Raw genomic sequence first — 22,193 nt, forward strand, 5'->3', positions numbered from 1 at the left:
CCCCATTAACACACTTTTATGTTTCTTGTGACACAGCTCTCATATCCATGTAACAAGTGAAACACAGCAGTTTTGCTTCTGTGACAATCATTCATTCCTTACCACAGGCCACCAGCTATCCACTACCTTTCTACAAGCGTTTGAATATCTTATAATACTACCTCCATCCATTTTATGATTTGTGGTAAACTTTCTATCAAGCATGGTAGATAAGCACATCACACTATCTTGTCTTATACTCTGTTCAGTGTTCACAGAGCTGTGAGTCCAAATTCAGTACATTAGTTCTGTGACTCTTGTCAATTTTTTTAATATTGCATATATTTATAAAGTTCAAGAATGTCCATTAGAAGAGAGAATGCTCTCTCTTAGTGCTCCGTAGACCCAAGAAGAGTATTTTCATTGCTAACATATAGGATGCATATCAGTGACCCATTTTTGAAGGGGGTACAAAACTTGGCCTTAATGGAACAAAATAATAATACAGTTGGTACAAAATGTTAGCATGTATACTGACTGAAATAGCACTATAATTTCCTCAGAATCCTATCTTGAAATGTCTGTATTCCCTTATGTACAGTGATACAAAACTCAGGCTTTGTGGAATAAAATGGTGTAAAATTGGAACAAAACTATGTCTGTATTCCCTTATGTACAGTGATACAAAACTCAGGCTTTGTGGAATAAAATGGTGTAAAATTGGTACAAAACTATGTTATTATAGTTAGGACAGCTATTTTTATTGAAGTCAATTCAAAGACAGTTATTTGTTTCTACTTCAGCTGGTCCTAAATAAACTATAATACTTCTCTGACCTTATCACAGATTTCACTTTGATGTGATTTGTTCCTGAAACTGGGACTCTTTATTTTGCACCACAGAATAATACTAATTCCCTATTTTGTGTTTACTTGAATATAATTGCTGTGAACTCTTCTACCATTGTTTACTGTGTTGAAACAATCAAACATAAAAAAATAAAAATAAAATAAAATATTTTAGAAACCTACCATTTCTCTCTTGTCTTCTTGGAAATGTAGTTCCACAAATACTCTGCCAACAACATATGGGAGAGCACTTTCTACAAAGTTTACACATTTATCCCATTGAGGTAATAAAGATGTTGTTCCTTGGATTACCTGTTTGGGTTAAGATTGATAAATTATGGGTAAGTTAGAAAAGTATTGATTTTAATGGTCTGATTTTGTAGCACAGTCTACAAAATCAGACCACTATGTACAAATCATCATCATCATCATCATCATCATCCCCAGTGAGGCACTACATTGATGTGGTAATGGGGCTTGCATGCTCCAAGGAGGATGAGAGCAATGAAATGGAATCACTGCTCAACACTGTCCAAATATACAGCCAAGATATTGCAGTGGAGTTTGGACTGGACAAATGTGCCACCCTGACCATCAACAGGGGGAAAAAAGTGAAAACTGAAAGAATCAAGATGCCCAATGGAAATAACATCAGGAGTCTGGATAAAGAAGATCACTACAAATACCTGGGCATCCTTCAGGCTGACAACATCAAGCACACTGAAGTCAGGAAGAAGGTTAGTAGTGAATACATCAGGAGAGTGAAGAAAATCTTAAAGTCCAAACTCAGTGGCGGAAATACCATCAAGGTGATTAACACCTGGGAAATTCCAGTCATTAGATATACAGCTGGAATTGTGGACTGGACTCAAGCTCAACTAAAAGCCCTGGACAGGAAGACCAGAAAAATAATGACAATGAATCATGCCCTTCATCCCCACAGCAACACTGACAGACTCTACTTATCAAGGAGAATAGGTGGGCGTGGAATGTTACAAGCACATCAGACAGTTGAAGACGAAAAAGAGCATTGAAGGAATATCTGAAGGACAGTAAACAAGATGCACTAAAGCTAGTACACCATGAAGGCTTACTGAATACTGAAGAGACCAAACTGGCCTACAAGAAAGACCAAATGAAGAATAAAAATAGACATGGCAAGGCAAGGCAAAGTATTACATGGCCAGTACACAAAAAATCTAGTAGACAAAGCAGATAACAGTAAGACCTGGCAATGGCTAAGAGGAAGAAAGTTGAAGAAAAAGAAAGAGGGGCTAATTCTGGCTGCACAAGATCAAGCCTTAAGAATATGTGCATACAAAGCCAGAATCAAGAAAACAGCAACAGTCAGCAAATGCCACCTCTGCAAAGAAGCTGAAGAAACAGTGGACCACCTAGCTAGCTTCTGCAAGAAGATCACACATACTGACTACAAACAATGGAATGACAAAGTAGCAACAATGGTGCTTTGACATATCTGCAAAAAATACCGTTTGCCTGCAAGCAAGAACTGGTGGGACCACAAAAAAGACAAAGTAATAGAAAATGAAGAAGCTACAGCGCTCTTGGACTTTAGAATTCAAACAGACGAACACCTGCCACACAACACCCCAGACATAACAATTGTTGATAAGACAAAAAAATCTGAATAGTGGACATTGCAATACCTGGAGACACAACTGGAGAAAATCACAAAATATAAAGACCTGCAAATAGAACGGCTATGACAAAAGAAAGCAGAGATAGTACCAATAGTAATAGGTGCCTTAAGTGCAATCCCAAAACATCTGGAGCACCACTTGAACACCATCAGCATTGACCAAATCACCATCAGTCAATTGCAAAAGGCAGCTTTACTTGGGACAGCTTATATCCTGTGACGATACTTTTAACACCGTCAAACAACAATATCTGCCTATCCCAGGTCCTTGGGAAGGACTTCATAGGTAGACAAAAATGCCAAATCCGGTCTGAACAACTGGCTGACTGTGCAACCAACAATATAATATATAAATAGCAACAATAACTTCTGACATATCCGACTCTATTTCTAACCCCAATTATTCTCCAGACATAACTGAGCTCTGCCATTTTGATATTTTAATTAGTGAGTCCAACTTTCCATTTATTTGGTATAAATGTAAGCCGTGATAATACAAAATGATACTAAAATTGTTAAATATTAAAATCCCTGTGAAGAACTAACAAAATCTAGGTGAAGACTAATGAATGGTGTGTAGGTATCACTTTAGCTTCATCTCTCTAGTGGAACCATGTAAGACTCTATGATCCATGAATGGCCAAGAAAGTAACTGGCTTCACAGTATAATTAGAACAGCCTCCCTATGCTAGAAAAGTGATATCCTTGATAGTTTAGAGGTAGTTTTTATTTTTCATTGGTCACTTGAAAAAATTATTGTTACAATCCCCATGAGCCACCAGCAGGCCTTCAACTTACAAATCATGACCTGACTCAAGATTGAACAGCATTTTTTTTAAGAACCCAGAAATGCCTTATTGAATCAGATCAGGATCTACCGTTCTATGCAGAAAATCAAACTAGCAGCACATTTCTGAGAGCCCAGATTTGGATTTTTTCTTATCAAAATCCCTCCCTAAAGTTATTGAATGTATCTGTATAATACTTATATATTAGCTCTCCATACAATTGTATTTTACACTGGAAAACTGGCATGGGGTCAGGTTCAATCTGCGCTTCATCCAGCACTGTTGCTCCAGTTGCCATAGTTGTTAGTATAGTTGTTTTGTTTTTTTCTATTTGCAATAGGCCACAAATCTCCTGCATCATTTATAGCTGCTAATCACTACAACATGTTTCAAGAAAACCAGGCCATATGCTATTCAGCCCAAAATGAAGCATAAATAAGCATATCTTAGAAATACGAATAATTTTCCCACAATTAGAAACTTTCCAGTCTTATATGGTTCATTACAGAAACTCCACAATTAAGGTCGTTCCTCTCTGTTCCATCTACCAACTGTTGGAGAAGCAAATCTTAGCCTCAGAGCAAGATGATGCTTATAAATGGATGATATATTAATTTTCTGTGCAGCCTTTTCTTTAGCTGTGCTTACCCTATGAAACAGCCTCCCCCTTCCCCCAAGATACAGAGCACCCCTACTCTCCTTCTGGAAGTCCATTAAGACTTGGCTTTTCCCTCAAGCACTGGGCCAGGACGGGAGGTGAGCCCAGCATTTGTGTTCTTGTGAGGGGAGCATTATGGCACCTGGTGGTGCGTAAAAATTTTTGACTTTGTGTGTTCTATTATTTGTATGTCTGGTTGTTAGCCACCTAGGGTGATGTTATATAATATGAGTGGCTGTATAAATTTTTCAAATAAATAAACAAACTCTAAAGATTCCTTTTTTAAAAATCTAGTTGCTATCAGGATCCAAATCCAATAATCCAGGAAAGGTTAGGATTTCAATACTCATTGATCTCTACAAAAGGTTTTGGTTCAGGCTGGCTCCCTGGAATTACAGTAGTTCATGAATTGTGGCTATCAAATTCTGTCACTGGATTTATAGGCAGAAATAACATGGATACTGACATCTCACACTTACCCTTGAAAATTCCAGCCACCTATACTGAAAACGTCGGCTGAGATTGAATATTCTTGAATAAACCATTCTCCATACCAGGTAGTTGGCAATAGTCCTGTCGAAGTAGATACATACACATGTAGAATAGTTAGATCTATGTGTTCTAATGTACAGCCAATATTATAAATTGATACTTTTTTTAAAACTTTTTTTCACTGCAGTAATAGCTTCACCTTAGAAAGTAACGAGCAAAGTATGAACTGACAAAAACATACTAGACTGAAGAGATTGCATCATAATTGCCATCATGTGAATGAGTGATGACATTTTCCTTTTGAGTATTCTGAATTGGGATTTAGTCTTAGACTAATGGTCTAACACCTTGTGGGATGGGTTGAGCTGAGAGAGAGTGACTGGCCCAAAGTCACCCAGCCTTCCTTTTAATAACTTTTATAGCATTCATTACTGTAGTTTTAACTGATTAATCATATTGATAAAATTTTTTAAATTTTAAATTTTAACTAAAAACAAAATTCTTGATTAAATAAGCACTGTCTTGAATATTTAGCTGTCTGAGGTTCAGAAAGGCTCAGAAATCAGTTTCTTAATGGCATGTTCCATACCAGAACTAAATATTTAATTCCAAGGAGTGAAGAAGTTATAGTAAGAATATTGTTTATTAGCAACAATGTTGCTCTGCTCTTCCAGTGTAACCTGCATTATTCTGGACAGTTAATAACTGAATCAATGCAATTACATGATCAGTATAAACCCTAAAATCTGATAAAACAGAAATGTAATGCCTCTATTGTTTGTCTAATGCTGCAACATCCACAACTTCGTAAGTATCACAGTATGAATAATGACATATATTACAAGATCATTTTAAGGCTAAATGGCATAAGGTATATAAAGGAAGCAATTAAACATCACAAATAGGCAAGCATTTTTAAAAACTTAATCTGAGAGAACGGAATCAATACTTTCAGATACCTTTTAATCTTTGGCTTTGCTTCTTTATTAAATTATTTTGAGGACTATTCAAATGAGTGAAATTCTGTACATGGACTGCCTCTGGCTGCGGTTCCCAAACTGTGCTGAGACACCTGTGGGCACCACAGTGAACTCACAGAGGCACCACAGGGTGTCCATTTGCAAAGCCAGGTTTTGCAACATCGTATCTTTGCAACACTAAGGGCGCTGTGAACTGAGAAAGTTTGAGAACCTCTGGCCTATGGCCTTTTAGTCAGCTTATTGGTAGGCACAGAAACAATCAAGAGGTGGGTAGACCCACCTCTACCAAATGACACAACACCACCATCTTTCAATAAAATGTGTGGTTTGTTGTATATTTGAGTATTCTATCCCCTAACTCACAATTCTACTGAGCCTAGAAAATGCTGTAGCATCTCATTGGGAAAGGTAGAACATGATCTTTTCCCTCAGTGTGCTTGCTTAGGGGAGAAGAGTGTTTTTAAAATAGGTGAGCACTTCCAGTAGATTTCTGAAGTACAGACCAAAGAGAGCTACAGTATAGTCTCACTAGTGCTTAGTTTTAATGGGCATCTGGTCTTTTCTGACTCTCAATTTCTATTCAGAGCCTATATGTAGAAACAGCTGCATTCACTTTCTATATATATATATATATATATAAAAGCGGGGGGGGGGGAATGTGCAAAATTTGGCCAGAATCAGCTCACTTTTATCTTGCCTGATATGGAACAATGCATTCTGCTTTATCAGTTTTAATACAGAATATTATTGCTTTGATAGAATCAGAGCCAGATGGAATCAAAAGGCCATACTGACCCAACGTCCAGGAGCAAGGTAACATCATTAATCCATCAGCTCGGTTTCAAGATTTTACAAAGAAGAACTGATTTATTGCTGTAAGAGTCCTGAAGACCAAAGAGCATCAGATGGCTCAAGCTATAATTGCGAACCAACTTCTTTTAAGGAAGGGCAAAACCTAGCATTTTCTACCTCAAATGTCTCATGGAAACAATTATAAAAATATGGATTATGCCACAGTTTCTCTTTGCCTGTTTCATGTAGAGAAAAAAGCTAGTATGTATGGACCTCTGAAGTTATGGGAAACAAATACATGAAATAATTAAAGAATAAATGTGGTGAAAATGAATATGGCTTCTAGACTGATAAATATTTTGAAATCAAAACCAATGTTGGTTCTTCTTAATTATTTTAAAAAACAAATAAGTTAATGACTAATTTTTTAGAAGACAAACACAAGGATTTTTCTTTCAAAACTCCTGCTTTCATGTGAAAATGATCATAATTTTTTGGAGTTTAAGGCATTGGACATATTTATTAACTTCAGTAATACACTGGGATGAAAATATTGAATATATACTATTGTGGGCTTAATTTGAGAATTATTATTCAATACCTCTGAAGTCCTGGCAAATTCTGGTTCTAACTATGATAGGAATTATACTGCCAGTCTAACATAGTTGGGTCTGTTGAGAAGGGAATTAAGATCTGATTGTAGAGCTCATTAGCAATTGATGCTCTTATTTAAAAATAGCAAGAAAAGTGTTTTTGTTTTGTTTCTTTCTGAAATCATGAACTAAAAAGGTAATAATTACCTTTAATCAGTTAATATATAATGATAGTTTTACAATTTTGAAAAACTACAAAAAAGGGAAATGAGGGCAGGAAGAGAAAGGATGGGATGAAAGCAAAAGGAAACTATTTGAAAAAAAATTCAAGTTGCAATTCCAGAAATCTTTCCCATATCAGATAAGAGGGGACAAAGGAATGGTGAAAATTAAACGTTACAGGACAAAAGAGAGAAACCAAAGTCAGTTAGGAGCAATCAAGAGAGGAAGGAACCACTTAAAAATTACATTAAGAAGGCTCTAGCTATGGAGGCACTTTAGGAACATATACAGAAATGCACATTATATATAATAATTCACAATGATTGCTCAGTGAAGTAAGTATAAATGCTACTATAATACTACTACAGCAGTTTCCTTTTCAAATGTTGTTTCTGTCTGTTGCCTGGGGAATACAACACCATCCTGAAGAATTCTTTGATACCCTTGATAAAGAATATAAAACAGCCATGGAAAAATATTCAGTTAAAACATCTACTATATTCCCTTTCAGCCCAACACTTTAGCAGTCTCTGAAATTCCAGAAGTTTTATCTACATTGGAGAAAACTTTCAAAGAGGCTACACTAACAATTCATTATGAATTGTTCATATTGCGAAGCAATGGCTTTAAGATTTAAGATTTAAAAACTCAGTTCCATAGAATTCAAGAAGTTAACAACAGTTTCTGTTTCAAGTAAAATAAGAAAAAGCATAAAACTGTGATTAGATTATCAAGATGATCAAAGTGTGTGAAGTTTTACAGTGTAACAAAATTCTGTTACATACAAGGAAATGGGAATGTACTGGTCTGATAGGAATTGTTATACATAAAATAAATCAGAATTGCCTACAGACTTCAGTGAATAGGGAGTTATGAAGCAGCCTCTTGAGTCCTTGTAGAAGGTGAAATATAGGAACACATGGGCTACAGATTGAATGGGTACTTCTCCATTAGGGTACAATCTTAACTCATAAGGAACATTTTAATGTTTCCCATGAAGAACTGTTTGTTTATTTATTTATTTATTTATTAAATTTATCCCCTGCCCATCTCCCCCCAAATGGGGGACTCTGGGTGAGTCACACAAAACATTAAAACCATAAATATATATAAATACATAAAACATCAAAATTTAAAAAACATTACTAAAAAAGGGAAAAAGAGAGTCCAAGAAGATGAAGAATCTGGGGCTGAAGACAGCAGGCTTCTATGGGGCTAGCCATCCCCATGCTTGAAGTATTCCCTCCCCCACCCCAGGCCAAGTGACAGAACCAGGTCTTCAAAGCCCTTCGGAAGGCCAGGAGTGAGGGGGCCAATCGCACCTCCGGGGGCAGAATGTTCCAAAGAGTGGGGGCTACCGCTGAGAAGACCTGCCTTCTGGACCCCACTAACTGAAGTTCTTTTACTGAGGGGGTCTGAAGCATGCCTTCTCTGTATGATCAGGTGGGATGGGTTGAAGTCATGGGGGAGAGGCGGTCCCTTAGGTAACCTGGTCCCATGCCATGTAGGGCTTGTTGTTGGAAAGGTATTAAAACATGCTAATGTTGATGCTGTTCAGAATTTATGAAAGGTTATTCCATTTAAATACCTTGCCAGCTTGAAAAAAGGGGATTGACTACTCAGAAACACATTCTTTGGTAGGGTGGATTACTCTGATTGGCTTTCCAAGTCTGTAGCATATCACTTGAATGCAGTAAGGGCTTGATCATAGCCTATCATCAAAATAATCTCTTGTGAGAACCCATAGTATTGCAGTTTTTGCAAACTGAATATATTGGGCATATTGGATCCTCAACAGATGTTTCAAAGATGTTGGCTTTAGGGTGGAGAGGTAATAAATTTCAAGGAACTTTAGTGTGCATGCTTTGGTCATGCCCACTGGTAGTGCCTTATTGATTAGAGATTAATACTGTGGTGGACCAGGTTTGTTGAAGGAAGTTAAGGTTTAATATATAAATGTTAAATTTGAACTTCTCTATCCATGGTTTAATATATCCTGTCTGGAAGATAGTGAAAAAGGTGATTTTGTAATAAATGTGTGTACCAGAGTTTAATGCTGGGTTCAGTGTCAGCTCTCAGCTTTGAAGTGGCTTTTTATTAACAAAGGTAATATTGGATAATATTATTCCATGAAGACTTTGTTTAAAATCTGAATATTAATACATTATTATTTGGAAACCATAACAAAGTAATTTTTTCTCTTTCTTGTTTCCACTTTTATCTTCTTTTTTTAGTTTTTGCTGTCCTGTTTATCAAATTTTTACAATGTGTTTTTTGTGGCATTAGTTTAAATAAAATGAAATGCAGGATTTTTTCTTTGCAACTGTTGATATTTGTATCAACTTTATTACCATTTGCATTGGTTTAAATTCATGTTTTAAACAATTAAAAAGCAGTAGCATGTATGGGTTTGAATAGAAGAATTTGTAATCCAGTCAGAAGCTACTGCTTCTTCATGTTGTCATGAAATGGTTCTTTTATTCCTTATTTTTCTCCTTTTTCCTTTCCCAAATGAATAGCAGAGTTCATCACATTGAATTACACTGGCTAGCATTTATGGGACCTGTACTCGACCACATTTGGAGGCTCTCAAGTTAGGGAAGGCTGTTCTGACAGTAATATTATCTAAATTATAGCCATGTATTTTTACTATATATAATGCATCTGATTCAGCAAAGCTAGTAGACAAATCCTTATGATAGCTTTTTAAATTTCTGCTCTGGTCCTGAAAAGGGAAAAAACTTTGCAAGCTTCCTTTCAACTCTACCAACATTTCTTTGTCTGTGTCATTCACATAATTTTTTTGGCATTGCACAACCCAATCCCATGACAAACTGAAATACTTCTGCGGTTGTAGATTATTTCTTGGTATGAAACTTCAAAGTGCACCAGGAACCAACACACTGTTCTGATAGTCCAGCAGAAAAAAACAAAGACAATGAGAAATCCTTACTTTTTCTTTTCTCTTTCTAGTATCCTGAATAAATCTTTAAAATATTGGGGGACTCGGATGACCACGTTCTCTGAAGCATCAATGTCCTTCAGGTCAGGATGGAGTTTAGTGTCAATCACCTTCCTAATATATGTCAGCCAGTCAAACTGAAAGATATATAAATGTTTAGCGTTTGGCTCTTACAAAGAGAAGGAGGAGGAGGAGGAGCAGCAGCAGCAGCTGGATAATTTACAAGTTTTCACGTGCTTGCAAAGTTGAAGTTCAATGTACATTGCAAATGTTTTGAACCTTTAATAAAAACATAGCTGTACTTAAGATAATTGTGAACATGGATTTTAACTATTTTAATTTAAATTGCACCTTATGCACATCTAAAGCAGATTTCAGTTTGGAAAGGTAAATATCCAGTCCAATCATGCATTATCAAAGTTGTTTTCCAACCTGCGGGATCATGGTGCTGAGTTCTGATATGTTCATTTTGTTGTACATAGATTCACTGGTTCGATTCTCATGTGGAATCATTATCTGCAACGATAAGCATGAACTAATAATATTTCTCTGAGAAATGCACTCTGACTCTGTTAATACCAACAGCTCTTTTAATATTTCCTTCACTGAGACAACAGATGATACATAATAAACCTGCTGATGTCAAGAGAAAGAATTATTTTATAACCTCAGCAAAAAAAAAAAACTTTTCTGTGTTTAACCATTTTCAGATTTTTCCTCTATATATTATAATAAATAGAATTTATGCTTCTAGTTTTTCTGCTATTACAAATAAATTGCAACCATTTGTTTATTCCCTGTAAAACACAGTTATCCTGAACTCTGACACAGTAATTGTCAGTTCCATATTGAAAATTCATGTACATTTATCTATATGAATAGTTTAAACAACAAAAGGCACATCACACATCCTTGTCTTACTCCCTGTTCAGAGTTGAACCATTCTCTAAACATTTAATTTATTTTCAGTGACTTTAGTTCATTATATACCACTAACTTTGTGTCACTTAGTAACCCATTTTTCACATATTTACACAAAACATTCCCTAATTAATTATACCCATTTCATTACACACTTTCTTTAAATCAACAAATATAAGTGAACTATCTAACTACCTCCAAACATTTCTCAATGTCCTGCTAAAGAGCAAAGATCTGGTCTGTACAGTCCCTCCCCTGCATAAAGATTCATTGCAGTTCTTAAATTTTACTTATTGGCACCTGTCATATTCTTTCAATCAGAAATCTGCCATAGACTTTCCCGGGTATATTTAACAAATAAATCCCCTTTAAATTTTGCATTCAGTCTTGCTAGTTTTCTCTTTGAACATTTTTCCACTTATCAGACAGAGATCCAGAATTCTCATACACACTAAAAAGAAATCATAAAGCCACTCCTTAAGTAAATTACATCCATATTTTACCTAGAGCCTTTCCATTTTTAACATTCTCACAGCTACTTTACTACTATTTTTCCTCCCTATGGCATAATGAATATAATTTATGCTTGCTCTAGTTTTTTGCTATTTATGTATAACTTGCAACCATTTACTCCTTCTCTATAAAACACAATGATCCTGAACCCTGACACAGTAATTGTCAGTTCTATACCGAAAGTTCTTATACATTTATCCATAAATAGCTTAAACATCCCATCTCCCTGCAAGAAGTTATTGCAAAAAGTTTGGTCAGAGCATGAATGGTTACTTTTCATTTTGTTAAACTGTATTTCATTCAGTTGGGCCTTGCTTCCCGATACATTTTTATGCTTTTAGTTTTGATCTTAATTGGTTATTTGGTTTTTTGTTTGCTTTATGTAAGTTTTGCATGCGTTTCTAAGATTCCATCCTGTTTTCCCCTGCTTTGTACCTTATGTACACAGGTTTTTTTCTGTGGAGCCCTCCCTGTTTCAGACTGGTCAATGTCTTGTTCATGTGCGCCATGTGAATTTATACTTTATGAATGTTATACTTCGATGGACAGATTAAATTCATTATATATACTGTAAAGGTGTTATTTTTATTATTTCAGTCCCCTGACTAAGAGATATGCCCTCGAAACACATTGCGTCCCAATGTAGAATAAAGTATTTGTAGACTGTATTTATTTTGTTTAGTGCCTTCCTAAAACCTAGAGGGAAAGGGCCCTATCACGCTGTTCCTGTCAGCCCCACTAGGTAGACCAGGCCAGGAAATCAATTCCACAGAAAGGCTGAAATGATTTTATTATGATTAGCTATAATAACAGAATCTTGCAAGTCTGGCTGTGCTGTACCTCCTCCTTCTTATGGTTCAGTGAATGAGGGAGGCATCTATCTGCCTGAGCCACTTCTGAATATTACCTTGCTCTGGACCTAAAAAAATATTTTTGCTTAGCTAATGGCTCCTGCATATTTCTGTCAAAGTCATCTTGCATCATGATACAAGCTCCAACTCTGAGTGTTTGTGTGTGACTTTGCAACACAAGTATACAATAGACAAAAATTGCATTGCGATCGCATAATGTAGTTCCATACTTCCCCCCCTTGCCCCATTTCTGTAAGCACCCAGGCCTGTGCAGGTTAAGATCTATGAGCTAAGGTCTCTTATTTAGTAACTATCTTGCAAGCCAACATATTGTTTGTATTCCACCTATGCAGTAAACTCTTATACACTCAATATTTATTTATTTATTTATTTATTATTAAACTTGTATGCCGCCCATCTCCCCCAATGGGTGACTCTGGGTGGATCACAATAACAAAAAAGGAAAAAACACCAATCCCTCCAACAATGGCTAAAATCCATAAATACTTAAAATAGAAACATACATTAAAAATGTCCTAAACCCCCCCTATAAATTTTAGCCCTAAAACCTTCCAGATGCTGGGGGGGGGAACCAAACCCATCACCCCACCAGCCATCTCCACAGATGCAAGCCCCCATCCGGCCCCCAGGCCTTCTGGCAGAGCCAGGATTTAACCCCTTTTCTGAAGACCATGAGGGAATATGCATTAGATATCACATTTGATTATGATCAGAGATCCTTCCTCCCTAATACAGATTAGGGATATTAAATTTAAATTTAATGTTTCTGTTCATCTTAAAAACTTAATCATACTGGTGTCAATAGAATTAAAAACCCAGAGCATTAAAAAGTTGAATAATGCATATGATTAAATAACATTGAAAGTCCACTGTGCATGCCAAACTAAAATTACAATAAAGTCTGAAAAATCAAAAACTAGTGTAATTTTCTCCTAAAGTGGCCATAGGTAATTAAATGTAGTTGGCATTATTTGGCTGCAAAAGAAGCACAACCCTCAAATTTTCTTCCAAAGATAGATGGAAGAGAATAACAGATGCAGAAGAGGCGACAAGCAACCAGTGTTAAGAATGCACACCGACTCTGGGAAAGAACACTGTTAAATGAAGAAATAAATCCAGGACTCTTCTGAATACTAGCTACCACAAGTGCAGCTGAAATCTATATTTAGGAGGACACTAACCTCAGCAATTTTGATTTCTAATTTAAGCACTGACTTCATGTCCAACTCTGCATGTGAAGCGTTGGCACCCAGAAGGACTGCGGTATCAACCATGAACTGGAACAAGGCGTCTCTGTACTACAGTGGGGTAAGAATTCAGACATCATTACAGCCAAAAAGTGAACAGCTCAAAGCAAATCAACCAGATAACACTTCTTACCTTATTTCATACTGAACATTATTTACTTATTTTCATTTTTAATTTCAGGAACAGTGTTGTGTTTGATATTATTTAACAGGTTCTGTAAATCTTGCTACCAGAATTAGCATTACCATCATCACAAACATTAATTAGCATTCCAATTTGCACTAATGAGCACACATTGAGAAAGTGGATCACTAGCCTTCTTCAAAAATGTGGTTTTCAAAGCATATTGAGGAACCGGGGACATGCTCTTCATCTGCACTTCCTTTATCTTTCCATGTAATCAAAAAATATCTGTCCACATATTCAGAAAACTAAGCACAAGAAGAGAACTGTCAACTCAGTCTTGCGCAATATATGAATGATTACAAAATTTTACCCAGCAAGACATCCTTGGTTCCTGCTCATAAATTAACAAAGAAGATTGTGTTGCAAATAATGGTCAAGACTGAAAAGGAATAGGGTCATGGAACAGGGCAGGGTTCTACTGATAATAAGGAACTGACACTGGTTAATACTGGTCATGTTTATTGTGCAGAGTAGGGAGAATATGTTTGAATATGTTCAAATATTCACTCCCTATATCTCTCTTTTTACCTTCCCCCACGTTTACCTGCTATGCTGGGAATGATCTGTAATTATATACAGTAAGTGACAGGCTATATGTGCTCATGTAATTAAGATTTCCTTTCCGCTTTCCTTTCATATGGTTTATGTAAAATTTTAGCAGAAATATCATCATTATACTCTATACAGAAGAATTAACCCTTAGCTTCCCAACCTGGCATCTTGCAGATGTGCTTGGATTTCACTCCCAGAATTCAGCTAGCTTTGGGGAGTTGTAATTCCACGTAGGCTGAGAAAGGCTGGGAAAAAATCCTGAATGTACGATGAGCTATTAGGTGATTAAGTAAATAATACTCACAGATTTAGCTTCTGTGGTATTGTCCAGATAGTCTTCCCGTGCTGATAGAGTCAGAGATGCTTGGTCTAACTATTTAAAAGATACAAATAAAATAAGAATTACTATATATTAGATTTACAAAAACACAATTTGGATTGCACACTTCAGAGATAAACCCAAAACTCTTAGTAAGACTTACATATGAGTAGATTTGCATAAGGGTTGCAATGCCAAATTCCAGTGTAGTATTAAAAGTTAAGAGGGAAAAAAATCAGGATACATAAAAATGTCTACAAAAGCCTTTTATTTTAAAAAAAATCAAAGGAAGATTATATTAACACTGGATGTTGTGCATTTTTGCTGAAATCAATATGTAGACACTGAGGAGTTCTAATTTTACAATACATTTTTTGCTTCATCCCAAAGTCATGAATGTCTCACAGCAATTTAATCTAAGAACCAACGTGTGTCTTCAAAAATTAAGCAGAATATAGTAATGTACTTTCGGTAAAGCAGATTGCTGAAAATCAAATTAGAAATGACTGTAGAATGCCTTCAGGAATACTGTTACATATATTGTCTAACTTTTAGTCATTTACATATATACATACTAATAAACAGATGTCATGATGTTGTTGAACACAGATGTAAAAGGTTTATAATTCCTGTTAACAAAATTAGCTGAAGGGTGGATAAATATGAGTTAAACACAGACTTAAAATATGCTATGCTTTTTTGCATATGTAGTTAAGGAAGGAATTATTTGGGCTACAAATAAATAATTTCATTTGATTTTAAAATAAATGAACTCAAAAATTAAGACACAACTTCAGGCCCTCTAGCTCACACCCACGTGTATCACAAAATTGCATTTCTTTTTCCTTGTTAAATGTGGAATGCTAGATGGCTAACTAAAAACTTACATCCTACCTGCCTGGCTTCCTTAACTGTAGCTTTACTGTATATAAATGTATATATAAATTGAATAACTAAGTAAATCATACATCTATGATGGGCTTATTATCTATAGGTTTGTCCATTTGTTTCTACCATTTATATACCATTGTAATCTACATGGACTCCTAGACAGCATTATAATTAAGACAACAATACAATTATAATATGTTACGGGCCTAGCACTAGCATACAGTCATCATCCCAAATGCTTTCTGGAAATGCTGTTTTTACTAGCTTGAAGAAGAGGGTTAGGGTGGGCGCTGATTTGACCTCAAGGGGAGACTGTCACATAACCCAAGGGCCACAGTGAAAAAGCACTGGCGGTGATACATAAGGGCCCCGTCCCCAATCACTTTGTCACTGAGGCCATTAACAGATTTTCTCAGGTAGTGTACATCAGATCATTCAATTCCATATGGAAAAGGCGAACCTGAAGGTACCAGCAGCCAAGCCATATAGGGCTTTTGAAGTTAAAATAGCACTTTGAATTGCACTTCAATCAATGCAACATGGCTGTTACATGGCTATCATGGTTCCCATTCACCAACAAGCAGTGTTTCTCAGCCTTGGCTGGGGGATTCTGGGAGTTGAAGCCTACACATCTTCAAGCTGCCAAGGCTGAGAAACACTGATCTATAGCTTCCAGGTGGTCTTTAAAGTCAGCCCCATTTAAAGCACATTGCTGTAGTCCAGTTGCCAGGATCTCCTGCTCCTGGAGATGGAATACTAAATAATAAAATGAAATTAATTGAAATTAATTGAAAACTTAAATGCCACCTGCATGACTTCCTTAACCATACCTTTATGATGTGCTCATTAGAAGCCTTATCATCTGAAGCCACATATAATCGGATGAAAACAGAATTGCTGTATTGACCACGGAGAGTAGCAAGGGTCTGGAGCATGCTAAACTTCCTTTCTGACCACAGACCTTCAGGCCCAATGTTTGATTCCAGCACAGGCCAACGGAATGGAGAATGTTTCAGCATGTTTAGAAGCGGCTTTGCATCCGCTTTCTCTATCTTATCTGGGAGAATGAAAAAAATTCAGTCAACATAAGGCAACTTCCAAAAAATCCACTTCAAAAGTACCTATGATCTGCCTGTCTCTTGTTAGCAACAAAAACATGCTTCCTTATCATTCTGTGTATTTCTCTACATCAAGTGAAATGTCAGTTAGAACCATAGATCTAGGCTAAAAATGAGCCACTTTGAATAGTTTGTCTTGACACAGATAGCAGAAGAAATGTACTCTCTTGCCATCTGTCTATTCAGGCCATGACTACTGTTCAGCCAGTGGAAACCTTCAGAAGAAATACAAATCATCCATGTTTTTGACTCAGTATGATGTATGGCCAGGTAGTCCACTGCCTGGCCAGCATGTACCAGATCATGGCGCTTTTGTATGGCACTACTGGAACCCTTATTAATTCTGACCATTGCTGTACATAATGGGAGAGGGGGAGGCAGTCTACCTCTACTTCAAGCTGCAAAATGGCTTGTACTGGTCCTTTACTAAAGGACTGTTTGTAATTTACAATTTCTAGGTTTCCTACAGTGGTTCCCACATTCAATTAGATGCACAGTTCTGGATAAGGGAATACCTGTTTCATAATAATACTTGTCCAAAAAACCTTTAAACAGTAATAAGAATTAATAATGTGATCTGAATATTAAAAAGTTAAATACAATTTTGGATGGCATCAACAATAGCATAATATCCAAATCATGGGTGTCAGACCTCAGTCCCTTATTCTGGAATTGACTTACTGTATTGGTCAGAAGACCCTCAGTCACAACTCAGCTGTATTTATCTTCTTTTGCTGACAAGAATGGAACCATATACAAACAGTTTTGCCTATAAAGCCTCTGTCTTCCTGGATTTAAATTCTAGGGTTGATCTTCTCACCTTTGAGTCAAAACATACTTGGAGGGCCTTGGGGCACCTGATCTATGTTGACATAGCGATTTTTCTCTAATCTGGGAACCATCTGTTCTTGTTTCACTAGCTTTTTCCTTACCCTGTCTCCCTCCCCACTCTCTCTGAGCTTGAAGTTAACAAGTGCTTCTACTCCTTCCTCTTTCTTGTTAGTAGCTGACTGAAAGCATTTCCATTCCTTTGTCAGCTAAAGGTGATGAGAACTCTCTCCTCTGATTTATGAATCATAAACCTTTGAAAGACAGGCTGCTCACAGGCTGTTGCTGTATATTCAAGTTTCTCGTAATTAGAATCAAAGGCAATTAAATATTTATGACCCTCTTTCAAAATTGAAAGTTCCACTGAGATCCAATTTCATAAAAATCTAGGCATTCTGCAACTCTATTGTAACAGTTCTGAACTGAAGGAAAGATGATAGCAACTTCTAATGTTTGCACAGTTCGGGAACTGACAACCATGGACTACATGTAGGGAGACATCTTTTTTCTTGACAAATGTGATATTGAACGTAAGAGCTAGCTATCAATAGTCTCAACTCTAACAGAGGGTTGTCAGGCTGAGTGAGCGGAATATATTACGTGAAACGGAGGATTCAGTGAAGTTCTCCACGATGCTAGCATTTACTAAAGACTACAGTTGTATTTCAGGACTATTCTGGGTTTGTAGAAAAGTGACAATGTGTAAATGTCAACGAATAGCTTCACATATCTGGGTTTCACTTAGTTTCTGAAGCCCAATCCCTGGAAACTGCGACTCATTTCTCAACAATGCAGATTTCGAACATGTAGATCATTTGTTTGGAAAATACGTAGATCATCTGCTTCGAATATGTAGCTCATCTGTTTGGAAAATCATCTGCTCGTGGGTCCTCCCCACAAATACAATATTTTGTTTATTGATTAGAGGGTGTCTTAGCAGGGCATGTATGAAGTGGCCCAGATGTCCATAATATGGTCATAAACATTTTCTTGTGCAGATAGTTCAATTTCCCAAGGGTCATATGTGCAGGTGGCATCTTCCCTTTCTGTTTATACTGTACCATAATTCCTCTAATTCCTTTTGTGCTACAAAAAACCGCTCCTCCAAAATCAAAGGATAGAAAAAAATGTTTGAACAGAAATGTAGCCAGTATAATCAGGGTGCTTTATTCCAGCACCTATCAGATCTCTTGAGGAAGAATAATCTTTTCCACCTTCTCTGTGCCAAAGCTAAAATTTCTGTCATATAATCTTTCTCTCTTCCTTTTATTTTGTTTCTTCCAAAGAGTTAATTGAACCATCATAGACAAAGTGTTAAAATTCTAAAATTTGATTTAACATCCTTCATTATTCTGATACCTCATTATTTGATATTAGTTCTTCTTCCCCAGTCTTTCTATGTGAATCATAATCCTTCAATCCTTTCTTTTCTGCCTGTCTAAAGTGTTAATTAAATAACTGCCAATTCTATCCTAATGTGGCCATGAACCTAGTATACTTTTATAATAAGCCACTTATTCAAAAACCCTATCTTAATCCCACTACTGAATATTCCTGAAAATACCATTGTCAGTTACCAATCAATCTTGTATTTCCTGGTATGTTATAATACATTTGTCATTAATACCATCTAGCATAACAAGTGTAAACTAGAAAAGGTTACATTAAAGATTATATATCCCTTAGATGTACATGTTTCATACACAAATATCAGTAACAGCCTGTGGCAATATATAGTTATTTAAGTGACAATAATATTGGATAGATTGAAGGGCAATCAGAAAAAATGCCCCATTGCACATACCTGAAGTATAAAATTCACTGCACATGCACATTAGGATCTTCTAAATTTGTTTGAATTAATTTTAGTACATCTTTCTTCTCCTAATAGAGATTAACAATTTGTGTACCATATAGTTGCCAACAGTACAGAAATAGTTACTCACTCTCATTCATACATGAAGAATAAAGTATCTTGGCCTTCTGTACAGCTTCACTGTCTCGTCTTTTGCTGAGAGGTTTTTCAAGGAGAACTGTAAAAGAATAGAATACTTTTTTCTAGATGTTTATTGTTATCAGAAAACAAATCAAAATGTAGGTAAGATGCCTGAATTCTTGGGAACAATTGTGTAACTTAGGATTGGCTGCCATGGACATTTTTGACTGAGGGACTCAGAAAATGTTAAATTACACATGGTGACAGATGTTCAAGTTTCAGTGAATGTTACACTCTCTTCTAGAATGTCTTCTGTTCACATTAGACACTGAAGACACAGGCTGAATAGCTCTCTCTTACTCTTGAACAAAAATGGAAACTCTAATACTATCTTGCACTGTAGAATACTCCTATTTAGAATTTTAGTAGAGCCAGCAATAATTATATCACATCAGATACATTTTCACATTTTATTTTATTGGTGAGAAATTGATGATGTTGCTAATTGAATTGAGAATTTTTGGGAAGAGCTTCATTTGCTCACCAGTTCTTCTGTGATTATTCCATCCAGATAATAATAGGATATTGCTCAGTTCCTTACATTGTATTATATATTGCATTTACTATATAAAGGATTAAGCCAGAATCAAGAATTCTAATTACAAAACATTTCCTTAAAGGAAGAAATCTCAGATAATATTTAATCCACACATTTTAAAACAGAATGAGCGTGTACACAATAGTGACAAAATAAAGGAAGGAGGAAAATGGTTGTTATTGTGTTCTGAAACATAAATAAGGAAAGAACATCTAAGTGTTTTTTTCCTTTCCTAAATGATTGAAATACCAAAGGAAGCATATCAGATTTCCCATAATTAACCCTAATGAATGGCCACTCTAGAAATGCAGGGCTTGATCTGGCAAAGCTAAAACTATGCCTGAGGAACAGTGAGTTTTTCTCCCCCATTCTTCTAAGTCAAGTAAAATAACTACACACAAGGACATTACATATTTTGAAAGAAATGTAAAAGTCAATTATCTTGATCACTTTCTTTAGCTGCCACCTTCATTTCCCTGAAACCATTCTAAAAGTTCCGGGGGGGGGGGTTATTTTGACCTAATTATCTATAACACACTCCAACCAGGTTGACTCAAGCCAGGATATAGCTGGAAACAGGAAATGGAAACAGCAGGTGCCGAAGTCGGTGGTAAAGTGAGCTCCGGAGCAGTGAAATGCCATAATTTGTCTCATTAGTCATCTGCGTACTCCAATGAAGGTTCAAGGTGTTCATGCCCTCTCTCTTAAGCTGTCCAAATTCTGTAAAAGGCTTTTAATTCACATAACTAAGCCTGCCAGAAAGGTTTAAAAGGCAAAGAGACATCCATAGCTGACTGCCTTTTTTTTTTTTTTACCTAGTTTGACAGAAAGCATACAGCAAAACCTGACTGGTGCAAGACAGTCAGACGGAATAGCTATTCAACCAAATTTGAAACTAATCTATATGAAGAACACATGACTGCAGGCAAGAATTACAATAAAAAGAAATAATGGAATATAGTAGAGTGTGTGGAATTGAGGAATGGGAAGATCCAGATATAAACTTCTTTTCCAGCAGAAAGTTCACTGGCTGATCCTGGTCACTTATACTTTCTCTCACTCCTGTTTACTTCACAGGTTAGTTGTAAGGTTATGGAAAAACCCATGGTTCCCTGACCATGAGATATATGTAATCAATAATAGTCAAGTTAGTTTCTACTTTCCTCCACTATCCAGCTATTTCTCAAAAGCATTCCTATTCAGTATAAGAATAGATCAGTGTCTTTTCCCTCAATTACGATTTCTCTACTTGAAATTGCATTTTGTCTTTGAATTTGAATCTGAGATAAGGATGAATTGGATGCAGCAAGAAAACAATGAGGGAAAGGAAGAGTCCTGTCCTCTGCTCCAGATCACCTTACAAAGGTGCAGTTAGATCTTTAGTGCATTTAGGATACACACTATCAGTTTAGGACCTAAACCTAAATAGATGCACTGTCATCCTAAGAGTAAATAGCAATCATACCCTGTTAAAATGAAGAATATCCTACACTAAAAGCTACGTACTCCTACAGGATTCTTTTCTTTTAGAAAAAGAACTATTTTGAAACTGACTAACTATATATTTGTGGTAAAGTGTTACCTCTAATCTTACTTGCTATTTCTAGCTCCTGCCATTTTCCCAGCCTACAGTCATAGTTTCATTCAAGGTTTTTGTACCCTTCAGCTTCCTTCACAAATTTAACTTCTTCCATTTAATTTGTGAAGGAGAAAAAGAAATCCTACCTACGAAAATTCAGAGCTAAAATACTTTGGCTGTGATCTTGTCATATCCAGAGTAGAAGTGGGTGGGGTAGAGTAAGAACGTTACTATTTACTGGGATTAAGCCAAAACCTTTCCTCTCAAACTGTGTCCCCTGAATCAACATTACCTCTCTTTCTTCTTTTCAGTAATTCTGGGTCTGTACTTTGAAGATATTTGCACTGCTTTAGCATTGCCTCCTTGATGCCATTTTTATTTGGCAGGGGAAATTGTTTTTGGCATTCACTGTCATTCCATGTGGTTATGACACCATGGAAAATTATTGACAAGCATCCATTACATCTATGAATCAATACATTTTTGAGAAAACATGGGTTGCCATATTTATAGGAGTAAAATGGCCACAGAAAAAAGGGCAAAGAAAAAGGTGGAAACTGACCAGGGAAACCAAAGGAGATGAAAAGGATTGCTTAGTAAGATTTGCATATGAGTGTGTGATGTACATTCTCTTACCTTAGAAGCTAAATGTACGACT

General features: G+C 36.2%; 1 protein-coding gene across 1 annotated transcript in view; it reads right to left on the minus strand.

Annotated features, from left to right (window-relative positions):
* The window catches only part of PHEX (phosphate regulating endopeptidase X-linked), a 97,878-nt gene that overhangs the window by 54,762 nt on the left and 20,923 nt on the right, over positions 1-22,193 (minus strand). The window contains exons 4-11 of the mRNA XM_088144832.1: positions 19,369-19,455; positions 16,307-16,533; positions 14,571-14,639; positions 13,462-13,578; positions 10,407-10,490; positions 9,966-10,111; positions 4,413-4,506; positions 1,011-1,139 (exon numbers count right to left, since the gene is read on the minus strand). Of these exons, the coding sequence (XP_088000958.1) occupies positions 1,011-1,139; positions 4,413-4,506; positions 9,966-10,111; positions 10,407-10,490; positions 13,462-13,578; positions 14,571-14,639; positions 16,307-16,533; positions 19,369-19,455 (953 nt within the window). The remainder of the gene's footprint in view (positions 1-1,010; positions 1,140-4,412; positions 4,507-9,965; positions 10,112-10,406; positions 10,491-13,461; positions 13,579-14,570; positions 14,640-16,306; positions 16,534-19,368; positions 19,456-22,193) is intronic.

Source organism: Python bivittatus, unplaced genomic scaffold (genome assembly GCF_059951505.1).
Source record: "Python bivittatus isolate LINGU-HERP-01145 unplaced genomic scaffold, Pbiv_v1 ctg000350_np1212, whole genome shotgun sequence".
NCBI lineage: Eukaryota > Metazoa > Chordata > Lepidosauria > Squamata > Pythonidae > Python > Python bivittatus.